This window comes from Protopterus annectens, chromosome 5.part0 (genome assembly GCF_019279795.1).
Source record: "Protopterus annectens isolate FY-2018-M chromosome 5.part0, PAN1.0, whole genome shotgun sequence".
Taxonomy (NCBI): Eukaryota; Metazoa; Chordata; order Ceratodontiformes; family Protopteridae; genus Protopterus; species Protopterus annectens.
The window spans coordinates 415,968,907-415,984,244 of NC_056735.1; the positions used below are offsets into that span (position 1 = coordinate 415,968,907).

Consider the following 15,338-nt stretch of genomic DNA (forward strand, 5'->3'; position numbering starts at 1 on the left):
AGAGCGAAGATCTGAACTTTCTACAAACCGACAGGAGACGTATCGAAGAAGAAATGGAGAATGCAAATTTAAATCGTTTATTCTTCAATTTATCATCCAGGACTTTTTCAAACAATGCCATGAATGTTTTGAACAAAGGCTTATCCTTCATACCTTCCCAGTACAGCAATATTTCTGATACTCTCATAGGGCTACGCAAATTTTGTAGGAAACTATCCCTTAAGCTAATGTTTAAAGATAATGTATCTGGTTCTATTGATACTTTTGATAACAATTCTAGATCTATTTGTAGAAAGAAAAGCACTTTCATGCCACCTATAATACCAATAGTAGATTGCTTTTTGAAAACATGTGAACGTGATCTGTATCTGTACTATGAGAGTCAACTGAAAAAGAATATTTTTATGAATCTCAATGTGGAGGAAATGTCTGAGTTGAAAATGATGTGTAATGACCATCACCTAGTATTTAAGCCAGCAGATAAAGGAGGGGGGATAGTAGCTATGGATGCGACTTTCTATAATGATTTAATGCTCCATATGTTAGATAATGATATTGCATATAAAAGGATTGAGAAATCACAAATAGTTTCATTAACGCGATATGTCCATGACACGCTTTACGATATGCTTATGACTAGGTCTATTGACAAACCTCTCTATGATTTTTTATTAGTAGAGCTTCCTCTCATCCCTATTATCAAGGGCCTTCCGAAATTACATAAAAAGGTATATCCACCACCATTGCGACCTATTGTGTCAGGTGACCACTGGGTCACCTATAATGCATCACTTTATATACAGGCTAAGCTAGGAGCCTTTGTAAAGCAGGTCCCTACAATTCTTCTGGATTCATATAAACTTTTAGACGATCTGAAGTCAGATATAATAACTAATGAAATAACAAATAGCACCATCTTGGTGACTCTAGATATTGAAAGTTTATTTACAAAGATTCCCCATGAATTTGGTTTAGATGCAATAAGAAGTCATATGACACAACTTAAGATTCCCAATGGTGATATTATGAACTTATGCTGCCTCTTGGATCTAGTTTTGAATAATAATGTTTTCCTCTACGACAATGTGGCATATGCACAAACATGGGGGGTTGCCATGGGCACCCCCTGTGCTAATGCATATGCCAACCTTGTCGTATTGGAATGGGAAAAGGAATTTATATTTAATGATTTGAGGTTTGCAAACGTCGTATTATACAGACGTTTTGTAGACGATATACTAATTATATGGAATGGTGATGTAGATGGCCTTATCTCTTTTATTAACTACATGAATAGTGTCACTCCGTTTTTTAAGTTTAGTTATGATTTTTCTTACCACTATGTAAATTTTTTAGATATTACTATTAAAAAGGACAATTTATGTAGGCTATGTACGACACTCTATAGGAAACCTTGTTGGAGGAATGGGATCCTCCATTATGATAGCCTACATCCACGACACATTTTCCCAAATATTATAAGAAATCAAATGGGGAGGATTGATAGAATTTGTAGTGATAGACTTGATTCACTTAGTTTAATAGACACCCAAAGGAAACTCTTTGTGGAAAGGGGCTATCCTATCAAAATGATTAATGAAATAAAAGAACCATTACTTAATGGTATTAGTTCCTATGTTAAAAAGCCTATTTTTCATCATAGCTCTAGCAGGAAGATGTTTAATACCCTGTCCTATGATATCAAATTCACTAATGATGTACAGCATTTGACTAATATAATAAGGGACAACTGGAAGATTCTACTGTCAGACACGTCTATTTCAGAAGTTGTGAGTATGAAACCAACCTTTAGGTACATGAATTGTATGAACCTAAAGAGATTATTATGTAAGGAGAAATTAACTAATACATCTACTGATATTAGATCTCTGATAAAAACAGGCACCTTCCCATGTACTAAATGTTCCTACTGTAATTATATTTGTAGAAGTTGTGGCTTTACACCCCCAGGTATGACAAGGAACATATTACCAACGCATTATGCAAATTGCAATACGAAAAATGTGATATATCTTGCCACCTGTACCCTTTGTGATGCTTACTATGTGGGTTTAACCTCACGGAGATTAAGAGATCGAATCTATGAACATGTATATAACATCAGAAAGAGTAATCTTAATAATGCCTTAGCTCTACATTGTAGCATCCACCCTCAACATAGTTTTGTGTTCCAAGTATTACAGGTGGTGGATTTTAATAGAAGGGAAGGTGACAACTTGAATACTCTGGAGGGTTTCGAGTTAAGATGGATATTGAGACTTAGGGCCCATCTATCGCCAGGCCTCAATTCTGCAGTTAATCTTCGACCAGCTTTGATAGGTCCGAGCTAACTAGAAAGACCTTAGTCAATTTGCTGTATTTTGCCATCTTTACTAATATATTTTTCATTTAATTATTGATTATATAGATTTATTTTATTATTGTAACCAAAAATTTTTGTTTCATAGTAGCTATTATTCATATATTAATTTTGATAGAATGTGATCAATATTGATTCACATTATATTCCTATTGGAATATATTGGTTATTGTTTATATTAGTATGTATGAATTATTTTTAAATTTATATAGCATTTTTGCTATTTTATGATTTAGTATGTTTATGTGCCCTTGATTGTTGTTTTAGACATCTAGGCTTTTTAGTTTTTGTACACAGGACTTTGATAAATAAGGTTTTTTATATCTATTGTTACATCTTTGCCATCTGAATAGGGACACTATGCCATTTTTATTTTTATCTTATCTATTTCTTAAAATATTGTCTTGTTTCAATTCTGCTTCTATGAATATGTGGAAATTACGTCATGGATATTTCTCTACATGTTATGTCGGTTATATTATATTTATATATTTTTATATATCTAATTGTAAACAATCGTTTTGTCATTATATTAGGTTTAGCATACTGAATGTTTTTAGTACATATATATATTTTTATTATTATTTTTATTTCTATATATAAATGTCGCTATTTACACATTATGTTTTATACTTATAGATTAAGTATTTCTATTGGACTCTACAGAGTTCGTGGACTTCTTGTAATGAAGTTCGAATCTGTAGCATTAATTTACATCAAACTTGAAACTAATGATATTCCAGAGTTCAGTTTTTAGTGCCAGTTTTTGGTGACTTTACTATATTTGAGTGCTATTTTTATTTCTATTTTTATTTCGGAGTGGCGCTTTGCATTTCATTTTTTAGTCTGTAGTATATACTCTAATCTATAGCTCAGTCTGTGATTAAATGGGACTGTGCATAAGTCCTATTTATTTATTTGCCTGGGACATTTATGTATTTTGGATACTGGTTATTTTTTGACTGCCAGATTATAATTATGGTCATGGATTTTTTCACCTCTGTGACTGTATTATTATTTTTTGCCATGGTTAATATTGCAGCATTTTGCTGCGCTAAGCGTATTGCTTGGTTAGTTGCTACAATGTGATATTTCCTGTTCCCGGACGTACAATTCATTAAGGCGCAAATACAAATACATCTGACTGTAGGTTTGTTTTAACAGCGAACGCAGTCTGCAGAAGGCCTTTAGCTAATATGTTGAGATGAATTAGTCTTTTACTGTTACATTTAAGACTACGCAAATGTTAATGATTTAATTGTTTTGGTAACAAATATTTATATTAGAATGTAATAAATTGTTATGGAAATATGTTTTTAGAAATGAGCTAGGATCGTTTAACAGAAGTTCAATAGAAGTCATATCCTGGATTGCTGCCTTTTTCTAAATATGGGCACCGCTTCCTGAACTGATTTACTGAGGCGCAATGCCGATATTTTGAATAATTTTATGTCCTTTATCAATTAATGTGATATTCACAGAATGGAGAAGGTTCAATGAAGTGTTTTAAATGAAATACACAATAGGTTCTCTGTGTTGCTTCTGAACATAACATTAGGTAGTTGAGAATAGCATTAGTGCTTTATTTATTCAAGTCTTACTATTGCTAATGAATCCATACTTTGTTAATTGATTATAATTAGTGTGATTAATTGGTTAATTATGACAAAGGGCCTCTATAAAAGACAATGGAAGTCTTTGCATGATTGTAACCTGATGAAGCACAATTGTTTGTGTGAAAGCGCTCGTTCCTGTTCTACTTTTTATAATAAATGCTACTTGGATTATATCGTGGTGGTTTCAAGCAATTTCTTCACTACTGAGGGCTACTGCAAGCAGATAACCCAAATGTGATGACTGCAACAGTGAATACACTCTAACATCTACGTTTATTGTAAGTGTACACAACTGTACTTTCCTCAGAGGGGCTGGCAAACTGAGGCCCTCCAGAAGGGCACCAATTCCAGCTTGGGATCTTGTCTTGAAAAAGCTCACCCTGCCTCATCTCGAACCAGCTTCTTCTGAAGAGCTAAAATTTCTCTCCTGGAAGATAGCATTCCTTTTGGCCATCACTTCAGCCAGAAGAGTCTCTGAGCTGCAAGCACTCATGGCTGTGGAACCTGTCATAATGTTCCATGCAGGCCAGATATCCCTTAGAACTAACCCATTCTTCAAGCCCAAGGTGGTGTCCAGTGTGGCTGTCAACCAATCCTTTCATTTGCCCACCTTCTTTCCTGATCCGCAGAACAAGAGGGAAAAGATTCTTCACACTCTCTAGATGTGCACAGACAGCTCAGATTCTATCTGGACAGGACTAAATCCTTCAGAAAGTCTGATCAATTGCTAGTTAGCTTTGCTACAGGGGCAGAAGGCAAAGCCATCTCCAAGCAAACCATTTTCAGATGGATAGCACACTGCATCCATTTCTGCTGCAAACAGCATGGAAAGCCCCCCCCCAAGGGGGTCAGGACACACTCCACCAGAGCAGCCTCCACCTCTGCAGCTTTCGTCAGGAGTCCCCGCCAGGGACATCTTGGAGGCTGCCACCTGGAAATCTGTTCACACTTTTACCAAGCATTGCCACCTGCCTCTCTTCTCCAAATCCAAGGCAGGGTTTGCCTCTGCAGTCTTGCTGGACATCCTAGCCAGCTCCTAGTTTCTTTGACTGCCTCCACCCATTTCCTCAGCTTTGGGAATCTACCCAAATGTGATGACTGCAACAGTGAAACACGAAGAACATGGTACAGTTGTGTACACTTACCATAACTGTAGATGTTGGAGTGTATTCACTGTTGCAGTCCTGGTTCCCCCCTCCATCCCCCTTTCTTTTTTTCTCTTTTTCCTTACTAGGGACATATTGTTGTTTTCCACTGATGGGGTTCTTCCACCAGAACCTGCCCTCCTTCCTTGGGGACTCCTGACAGGTTAGGACAAGAAAAACTGATGTAATGGTGTCGACTGCCTTACTTTATACTACTGACAACCTGACGTTAGTCCTCAAGCGACAGCAACTGATGCAGAAATACTAAGTCTCTGGTATTTGGGTCAACCGAGGGCTACCCTGGCAGGGATAACCCAAATGTGATGATTGCAACAGTGAATACACTTGAACATCTAGATTTGTTTTAAGTGTACACAACTGTACTTTTCATATTGTAGAATATAGCCTTCTGAGCCCTTACCTTTCAGCTGCTTGCCATTTCTGGCCTCTTAGAAGGATTTTATTTCCACTGCTTAATGTTCTTCCTAGCAGTTTCAAACTGCCTGAATTTATGTATAACAAATATTTATTCATCATATCATTTGATCTGCATGGAGTCTTTCTACGTAAACACTTATTACCTTTCCTCCAGCCCCTTGAATCAGGGAGGTTTCTGTGTCCAGAAGTTGTGGATTGAGTCTCCTGCAAGTCGGAGAACTATATATATATATATATATATATATATATCTATATATATATATATATATATATATATATATATATATATATATATATATATATATATATATATATATATATGTATGTATAATTATATATATGTATGTATAATTATATATATGTATGTATAATTATATATATGTATAATTATATATATATGTATGTATATGTATGTGTGTGTTTGTAATTGTATGTCATGTGCTTTGCTGTCTTACAGTCTGCTCACTCAGTAGATAGGGTGTGAACTGAGCAGTGTCTTTGCAGTCTTATCTAATATGTGATGCCATGGCACATAGCAGGAAGATGCATGTGTGCCCTTGAATGTGGTAAGCTGGGAGAAAAATGCTGTTGTAGTTGAGGATGGCAGAAAAAGAAACTTCAGCAGTTGCCCACTTCAGATGGGCTTCTAACAGTTTTGATTGATGTGGTGAGTAAATATCTGAATTCCTTCCTTTACTGCCTGTGCTTTGGTCCTTCTCAGATGTCCTGCTGAAATGCTTCTCTTCCTTTTAGAATACATGTTTCTTTGTAGACACAGGTTTTAACGAGGGAGTCATGGAGAATACAGTAGAAAAAAGTGGAAGTTTTGTAGAAGGTGAAAGGAGGGGAACACTAAGAACTGATTTTTATTCCAGTGACTGGTAACTGAAGTAGTTAAATAAAAATGACAAAAGTGCATTTAACACTCATTTTTTTTTCTTTGTTCAGGTGTGCAGGGTTTTTGTTCCAGAAAGTTGGGAAAATTGCAGCAACTGCATTAGGTGGTGGTTTTCTCCTCCTTCAGGTATGTGATTTTTGTTATCTGCATTTGCTGTCTACTTCAACTGGTTTACCTTGTTCAGGCATATGGAAGGATAGGGTCATAGGAGGTTACCAGTCTAGCGGCCCTAGAGCTTTTACAAGCCTAGCCATGATCATCCCAAGTATCCCCATTTGTTCTTTTTTAGGTATGTCGCAGAATTAATGTATGAAGATAGTGGTTCTGTGATAAATGACGACTACCCCTGTCCATGAGGAACATGGGTGCTACCCCAGGGGCGAATTTGTAGTTTCCCATCCAGTTATCTATGTTGTATTTGAATAGGGTCAGTGAGTAGGAGTTCTGTTTTATGTGAAGAGGGAGTATATTTCAGGGAAGCGGCATTTTTTCTTTTTTTTTTTTTTTTACTAAAGTAGCCCCACAAGGATCGAACTTATTCAGTATAAATGGGTCTTTATGCATTTTCTCCCATACTACAAGTAAATTGCATACCTTTTCTTTTGAGGTTAATGGGACGCAATTGAAATATTACTGTAACAGCGCATTTTCAACTTGACATTAGTTTTATTAATGAGCTTTCTCTCTAAGCATCTTTTATTGAAGTAAAAGATGTTTGTGAATTGGGACTGGGCACGCGATTTGTTTATAATAAATATTAATTAAACCAGTAACTGAGTAATAGAAGGTTCTTATCAAATGCGTGCAATGTTGTAATGTGCACTTTAAACAAACTTTACATTTTTTTTTAAGTATAGTTTCCGTTTGTATTACCCTTATTTGCTCTTGAGCTGTACCTGAGAGTCTAGGTTAGTTACTGAAGTGATATTTTGCCATGCTTTGTAGTTTTGCTTTTCCCTTGTACTGCTTTTCAGTTTGGGTGAAAGTTTTGTTACCTACAGTGGCTGCAGTCTTTGTCATAATGACTTTAGATGGGTAAGGTGCATCCCCTCATTGCTTATTACATTTCTTTAATATTTGTTTATTTCTGTGGGACAGACCGTCTAAGCACAAGAGCCTTTTTTTCAGGGTTACCCACAGAGTACTGGTATGTTTAACTGAGTTGCTTCATCATTCTTGCATTAGTGTTAGTTAAGGGAACCTTGTCTCAGATTAGCAATGTAGATGTGAGCAACTTCCAGCCTTAGTTTTCGGTGTGATACTTTTTGTTGTGGTTAGTTGAAAATGAATTATTTTTTCAATGATTAAATTGCAGAGGACAAATATGTATCCATGTATACTGTAGACCATCTAACACCGTTCTCTGCATTACAATACATGTATCCGCAATGAAGCTAGCATCTTTGTCTCTATTTGTTGGCTTTCTGAGTTTCTGACCTCTAAAGAACTGACTGCTCCTACAGAATATTTATTCATTTAGGACCCTGTTGAACAACCAGCTGCACTTTCCTTTGCTTGTAGTAATTGTTTATCTGATGTATGAGTTTTACTTTCTTTGTATGGGTGCTGTGATGTAGTTCTGCATGACTGGACTTTTTTGATGGAGTGCAACAGTTACTACCATAATGTAAAGAAATTATCAGTTGCGTGGCTGGTCTGTTAGCATAATGATAAAGCTGCACATTGCATTGCTGTCATTTTATTTCACCAGTGAGCCCCTAGCTTGATTGCTCGCTTGGTATCCGATGCCAGTGATATGTGGAATTGCACAGTAGGCAGCGTGGTCCTTTGGCATGTTGTATGTTTTTTTGGCTGCCAAAAAACAACAGTATGGCACAAAAGAAAAAAAAATGTTGGAGCCTGTTGCATGCTGTAGGTTGTTGAGCAGTTCTCTCGGCTCATTTAAACTAGCTACCTACATCAGCCTTTTCTGAAATAGAAGAAAAAGAAAATAATCTGGTTCCACACAGCAGTGAAAATCAATATGTCCTTTATTGTAGTAAGGTAAGCACTTTCTCGGGATAACATCATCATACCAACAAAGATAGAATAGCAGTTACATTTTTAAACACTAAAACATCCAATCAAAAATCAGATAAAATGTGCATCATAGCTAAAAGCCATGTGATAAAATACATCTGTAGAATATATAGATTGTTAAAAAATTGAATAAAACAGACTAAATGAACAATATGCCCTTAAAACTGGTAAATACAATAGTAAAAAATAATAAAAGATGGACTATTGAAATACATACATGATAAAATATTAAAAGAGAGATCAATGCTTTAATGGCCGTGCTTTAAGGAAGGGTTTCAGTGAAATTCTGTTTAAACCAGGAGGTTTATCAGCTTGAAAGCGCAAAATCCATTTCTGTTCACTAGATTCTGTTCTATTATTTATGTCATCTCCTCTCTCCTGGTACTATGCAGAATCTCTAGTACCATTTTCTGAAATAGTACTGTTGACCCAGTTGATAACCATATTGTTGGGGATAGCAGTCCAGCTAAAGAATGAGGCCATTAGGGGGGACTGAAAATGTTAGAGTGGCCAGCACATGGAATGATTATTTTCCATCAACCAATTTTTTTGCAATGTGTATCTGTCATTGTAACAAGTTTTTAATTGGGCTCTTCCAGCTATGTTTGTAGTACAAATTTGTTTATTTTTAATGTTTGGCTGCACTGGTGAACGGGTCTTTATTACCTTATCGAACGATGAAATGAGCGAACACTTTTTCATCTATCTGATAAGGTTGAAACTCCTAAAAAGCATTGACACGGAACAGCAATTTTTTTCCCAGGGAAAAAAAATTGTTGCTCCGCCAAAAAAAAAAGTTTAAACACAAAATAAAGTGGGGGGGGGCTTCACCCCCTACTTAAATATACCAACTCCAAGATCGCACAATAGTGGAGGGAATGGCAAAGTCCCGAAGATGGCCCACCGATTTTTTTTTTTTTTTCCCCCTGTGAAAAAAATCAATGGTCCATGTCTTCGCTCTTTAGGTGTTTCGACCTTGTCGGATCGATGAAAGAGCGTTCGTCCTTTTCATCATTTGACAAGGTGATATAGACCCTGATGAACAGTGGTATATATTTTAATCTGCTTTCAGAGAGTACATCATTTACTTTGTCAGAAATTAAGCATTTATTCTCTTTAGACTTTTTTTTGCAGAGCAGTCTTGATTGCTGTACAAGTCAGTTTATATATGCATTACACACTAATCTTTACTGATGATTAGAACAGTCAGTGGCAGATCCAGAAATCTGCAGAAGATGGGGGGGGTTTGGTTAGTTGACTGTCAGGGTGGCAGTAAGAAAGTGCGACACTGGGTTTGGTGGGTGTGGAAAGATCCCCCTTAAGAAGTCCTGACATGTGTGAAAAGACATCAGTCTACATTCAATTGCACATGATTTTGCTGTTGGTGTTGTAGTAGAAACAGATATTTATGTTCAGTATACAGGACATGTACAGATGGTACAAGTTTTTCAACACATGCCTGGAAGAGATGATTGGTTGCCCATGCCAAGTCACAGTCTCCTTCCATGGCATAGCTAACGTGAATTGTTGTGATCTAGGAAGGAATCCCAATGAAGGGTATACTAGCCACAGCAAAAGATTTTATGTAATTTTTTGAAAGCAAGTAATGATTTATGTTGAAACAGTGGAGTTTAAGTAGTAACATAGCAATTAAGGAAGGCGATGTTATGAAAAAGTCACAAAAAGCAAATACTCTGTGTAGTCCTGTACAATGTATTAAAACTATTGTAACCTTTAGCATTTTGGGTAGGATTGTAGTTGGCTGGATTCAAGGCACTGATATCAAAATCTACTTTATAGTCATGCAACATAAAATATAAAACACAGGCACAGATGTTTGTTTGGCTAAATTAGTGAAAGCTTCAATTTAATGGATGTAACAAATGACTAGACTCGTAAAGCTTTTCTAAGCAGACCGTAATGTTTTTGGACAGGTCACTGTTTTTTTCAGTGGTTTTAAGCAGAATTAATTTTCTTTTAAATGAAGATGTCTGTTATCTAGTGAAACCTCCGACCTGGATCAATTCAGTCAAAACCAGATTTGAGGTAAACATATCCACCAAGGCAAAGGGTAGCAAGAAAGTCTTCTTTAATTATGTTAATCATGCAAGCAGTGACCAGCACTGTGCACATTTAACACTGGCTATGTCCTGTGGGTCTATGATATTTAATCTACTGTCATACCGATTTAGCTCAGTCTTCACCCCCACTTGCCTCCATTATTTTGATATCACTTTCCCTGAATTATACCCCTCAAATCTCCCAAGAAGAAGTTCTCAAGGGCTGTCTGTGGCCAGGAACACTGTGTGTATGTGACCAGATAACATTACAATCTGTCTGTCTGTCTGTTTAGCCTGAAACATGACTTGTCTGATCCCCTTACAGAAGCTATTCAGTATCGGACTCAAAACAGACCTTGTGTTGGGTGAATGGGAACAGCAACAGTCATTCACTTTCACAAAGGTGAAGCTTCACTAGACCAGGTAATTGTAGACCTACAAGTCTGACTAGTCTTTTGTAAGACTATGGAGATCATTTTGAAATAAATAGAGATACAGGTAACTTACAGATTCTCAACTCGGCTCCGTTCAAGTAAGTCAAGGGCAGGTCCTGACTACATACCTGGTCAACTTCTAAAAAAAAGTTACTAAAGCACTGTACGAGGGCAAATCAGTGCACAGCATTTATCTAAACCTTCCAAAGGTATTTCATATAAAGTCCCCCAGCTAAATGTAAATTCATATGTTACTGATTGGATAGCAGGATTTCCCTCCTCCAAAAAAAAAAAAAAAAAAACATTGCTAGCAGTGTACCTCATGGTTCAGTCCCTGAACAACTCCTCTTTGACATTTACTTCTCCGAGATCAAAGCTAAAGTTAAGGGTTTATGGTTGTCCAAGTTTGCAAATAATTGCAGACTTTGTGCCATCATAAACCCCTCAGAAAACAGCAGAATCCTACAAAAGGGCCTATCCTGAACAAATAGCTGGTATCAAAGCTATGAACATGAATGAAACTCTGTGTGTATGATGGTATCCTTGAGCAAGCATGATTCCCCTTGTCACTATCATATTGATAGCACAACTCTTAAAAACTGATCCTGTTAGGGATCTGTCACCTATGTCTACAATGAATTGTTATTTGATCACATTGTATCCACTAGTGTAAAGAAGTCCTTTTTTTTTGCATAGCTTATATCTAAAGGTATTGCCTCCAGTTCCAGGCATGTAACATTCCATTCTGCTTGGTACTTATTTGGCTGATAACCGTGTATAATGCTGCTTTCCATATGTGCATCTCTAAACACTTGTCGCAACTGGAATGACCCACAGTACTTTCTTGCTAAAATAACTAAAACAGATAGACTGATGGGCTTGTAGGTAAAACACATTTATACATTAGCCTAACAGTGGATAGTGTTGTGTGTGACCATGCAGTCTTAGAAATATTTGAGTATATGCCCAGGTACCTTAGCATGTACCTTTGCACAGCCAGTTCCCAACAGGAAAAAAAAAACTCAGAACTGAAGGCTACATAAATGTTTTTGGGCAATACAGTGATGCTATATCATTCTGAACTTGTGAATGCACATATAGAAACCATGTAAAGGACATGCAGTAACTATGCTAAAAATCTAGGATGAGGAACTTCACAGCATAAGCCACCAACATGCCCCAGATTCCATAATCGTTGATGTGATAAAGAAAATATTGGAGATGAAAGCAGTACACAGCAGAAGTCTTAGATTATTCAGAATGGCTTGCAGGATGCAGAGAGCGGGTTTACAGGCAGTGCCTTCTACAAAGATTTTAAACATTTGTCTAACCATACCAACTGCATGCAAGTTGCTGAAAAGAAAAGACTGCAGCAGACAGAGGCCCCCTATATTCCAGCAACTTCTTCACTGAAGGAGCAGGTAAAACAGCAAGCCATACAACTGTCGCAATGAGCAAGGTATAACAATGCCTGTAGGCATCAAGTATTTGGCTAGTTGACCGCAAATTTCATTTGAAAGCTTATATCTGTAGCTCAACAACTACCTTTATAGCATTGTCTTGTATTTAGTTCTGTTCCAGACAGTGGGTGGGAGACTGGAAAATGAGTTGGAACCAAACAGTATATTCATTCATACTTCAAAAGAACAGCCTTGCGTCTATGTAGCAAAACTTTCCAAAAGTAATCAGGAAGGGTTATTTAATTGTGGCAAAATAATGTGGCAGCAGGTTGAGAAAAAAAAATTTAGTAGCAACACCATGTGGATGTTCCCCCAACTTTAGTAGCAACACCATGTGGATGTTCCCCAACTTTGCTTTAAAGATCAAGCAGTTAGTTACACTAGCACTCCTCCCTGTCACAGAGTTAGAAGAGATTAAGCTGCAACTGTCAGTAATCTACCACAATCCAATAAGATTCCTGGCCTAGAACTAAATCCAAGATTATCCAGGGAAAAAAGTATTCATTTCTTAATTGCTAAGTGACTTCCACCTTTGTACCTCATACCTGTGTAGAGTATCTCTAACTTAAATTAACACAAGCCTTTTATGAACACAAAACTAAGTGGAAGCCTGGTATTGGAGATAGTGGGCACTGCTTGGCAAACTTTATGCAACTCTGGCTGAGCTTCTCCACCTCTTACAGAAAAGCCATCCTAAAGATGCACTGGAATTCCATCCTATGAAGACAGCCACAAAGAATGAAATACAGGCAGTTAAAAATCAAATCACTGTGTATAAGTTATTATTGAGAAGGAAGAGTATATATCCATTGTGTACTTCCCGCATTCCATTGTGAGCATTTGCTGTCGCTATGAATTTTCACTTATTTCCTAACATGTGCATTGTAAAGATGTCATGTCCCTTCCCCCACTTTCCTTGTATCACTTCTTTTTTTATAATTGCACGTAATACATGAGTATATCACCTTTCAAGTAACAAAACAAATACACGAGCCCAGCACAGTGTATTACTGTCAATTCATATTGCTTTTATAAAATGTTTATTTCACAGTCTGTATAGCTAAAATTCCCATTCATAATTGACAGAGATTATAGCTACACGGAAGTTTAATCAGGAGCCCTAAAGCAGTAAACAAAATTAACCCAATACTGTAGTAAATGAGACAAAGAACTAATCACTTAATGTATTATTCTCGGCTACATGCCACATGAAACAGCACATCTGGTAGTAGCGCCAAACGAGGTGCTCTAGCAGCTGTACTGCTTTGGTCCCCTCAATCCCTACTTCAGAAAAACAATTACCTTAGGGTCACAATGAACATTGCCATCACTCTCACATGAATTGCAGCAGTTATCCACAATGCTGGAACTTCAACCTTGTAAGTTCTACAAAGATGTTTCCAGAAAAATGCTGTTTATAGCTCAAATTTCTTTTCTTGCAAAGCTTGAAGCCATCACCAAAACATACCTAACTCAGTTACAATAGAAATGCAATTGAGGATAGTCATATAGATTACCTGACTGCAACCTCCAGTTGCATGTCTGACGTACTTTTCACTGAAAATGTAAGTTGAAACTAAAAAATATTCTGCTTTGGCTCTAGATTTTTCCGTTTTCAACTAAAAAACAGTTTAGTGCATTTTCTTTTTCGGAGATTAACCGTTTTAAAAAGGGGGCGGTGTGCACCCCTGCACCCACGCCTAAATCTGCCGCTGGTAGTAACTTGGGTGGTGGAAGCCAGCATAAAAGGTTAGTTAAAATATGCAGGTTTGCCTTTTTTTAGTAGTCCGCTGCTTTCTAGAAGAAAATGTAAGTCGAAACTGAAAAATGTTCCACTTTGGCTATAGATTTTCATTTTTCAACTAAAGCACAGTTTAGTGCATTCTCTTTTGAATGGATGAACAGTTTTAAAAAGGGGGCAGCATGCACCCCTGCACCCAAGCCTAAATCCATCACTGGTAGCTGGGTAGTGGAAGCCAGCATAAAAGCATAGTTAAAATGTGCAAGTTAGCCTTTTTTTATTAGTAAGATAGCTGCTTTCTAGAAGTCGGACTTTTTTTGGAACCATTTCAGCTACATAGCAGAAATGCAGACAGTAAAAGTTTAAATGTAGATTTGTATGTTAAGGTTACATTTTAGGTGATTGAAAAGCTTAAGTACATCCCACAAGTGTTATGAGTTTTTGTTTTGCCTATTAAGTAGACTGTTGCTGCATATCCAAAGTGTGAATTTTACTATATGCCATCCATTCAGAGTCTGATTTTTGAAGGCTGATAACAGATGCATTGGGTTAAATATGTGTTATACCAGTAGGTGTTAATGTAGCAGTGAATGTTTAAGTTTCTGGACTAGATGCATCACTCCTGAGATCATCAAAAACTGTTGAGTTTTCCATGGAGTGGAAAATATTAACAGCGATCTCTTCACCAGAGGGAGCCTATGTGAAATGGAGTGTAAGGAGAGAGAGAGTGTGTGTGTTTAAGTGTGTGTAATGCAAAATGTTATTGTTTATTCTTCCCTTACATGTATATTTAATAATGTCCCTTTCTTAGTTATTATAGTTACTGTAATTCTTTAAAGTTTTTATAGCGACTTCTTTCTTTTAGTGTATTTTTGTGCTGAGGTAGGTATTGCTGCTTAATTGAAAATTGTAGGGTGTCTCAGCTTTTTCAAAATGTCAGACAGTAGTTTTAAAAAATATGGCAGATTTGGCCATAAATCCCTGCCCGGGACCCCTGTTACCTTTGTGTTTATTGTTTGGAAGCGGCACACTTAGATACTGAATGTGAAACCTCTGCTTCTTTTGGTCATAAAGCTCTTCAGCGCAGAAGAGAAAAGGTAATTCTAAAGGGACTACTTTCATGTAC

The 15,338-nt window shown here is 36.8% G+C and overlaps 1 protein-coding gene across 2 annotated transcripts in view; it reads left to right on the forward strand.

Moving 5' to 3' along the window:
* Positions 1-15,338, forward strand: part of FUNDC1 (FUN14 domain containing 1) — a 467,275-nt gene that overhangs the window by 79,217 nt on the left and 372,720 nt on the right. For both annotated transcript variants that reach the window (XM_044072375.1, XM_044072374.1), the window contains exon 3: positions 6,528-6,603. In XM_044072375.1, the coding sequence (XP_043928310.1) occupies positions 6,528-6,603 (76 nt within the window). The remainder of the gene's footprint in view (positions 1-6,527; positions 6,604-15,338) is intronic.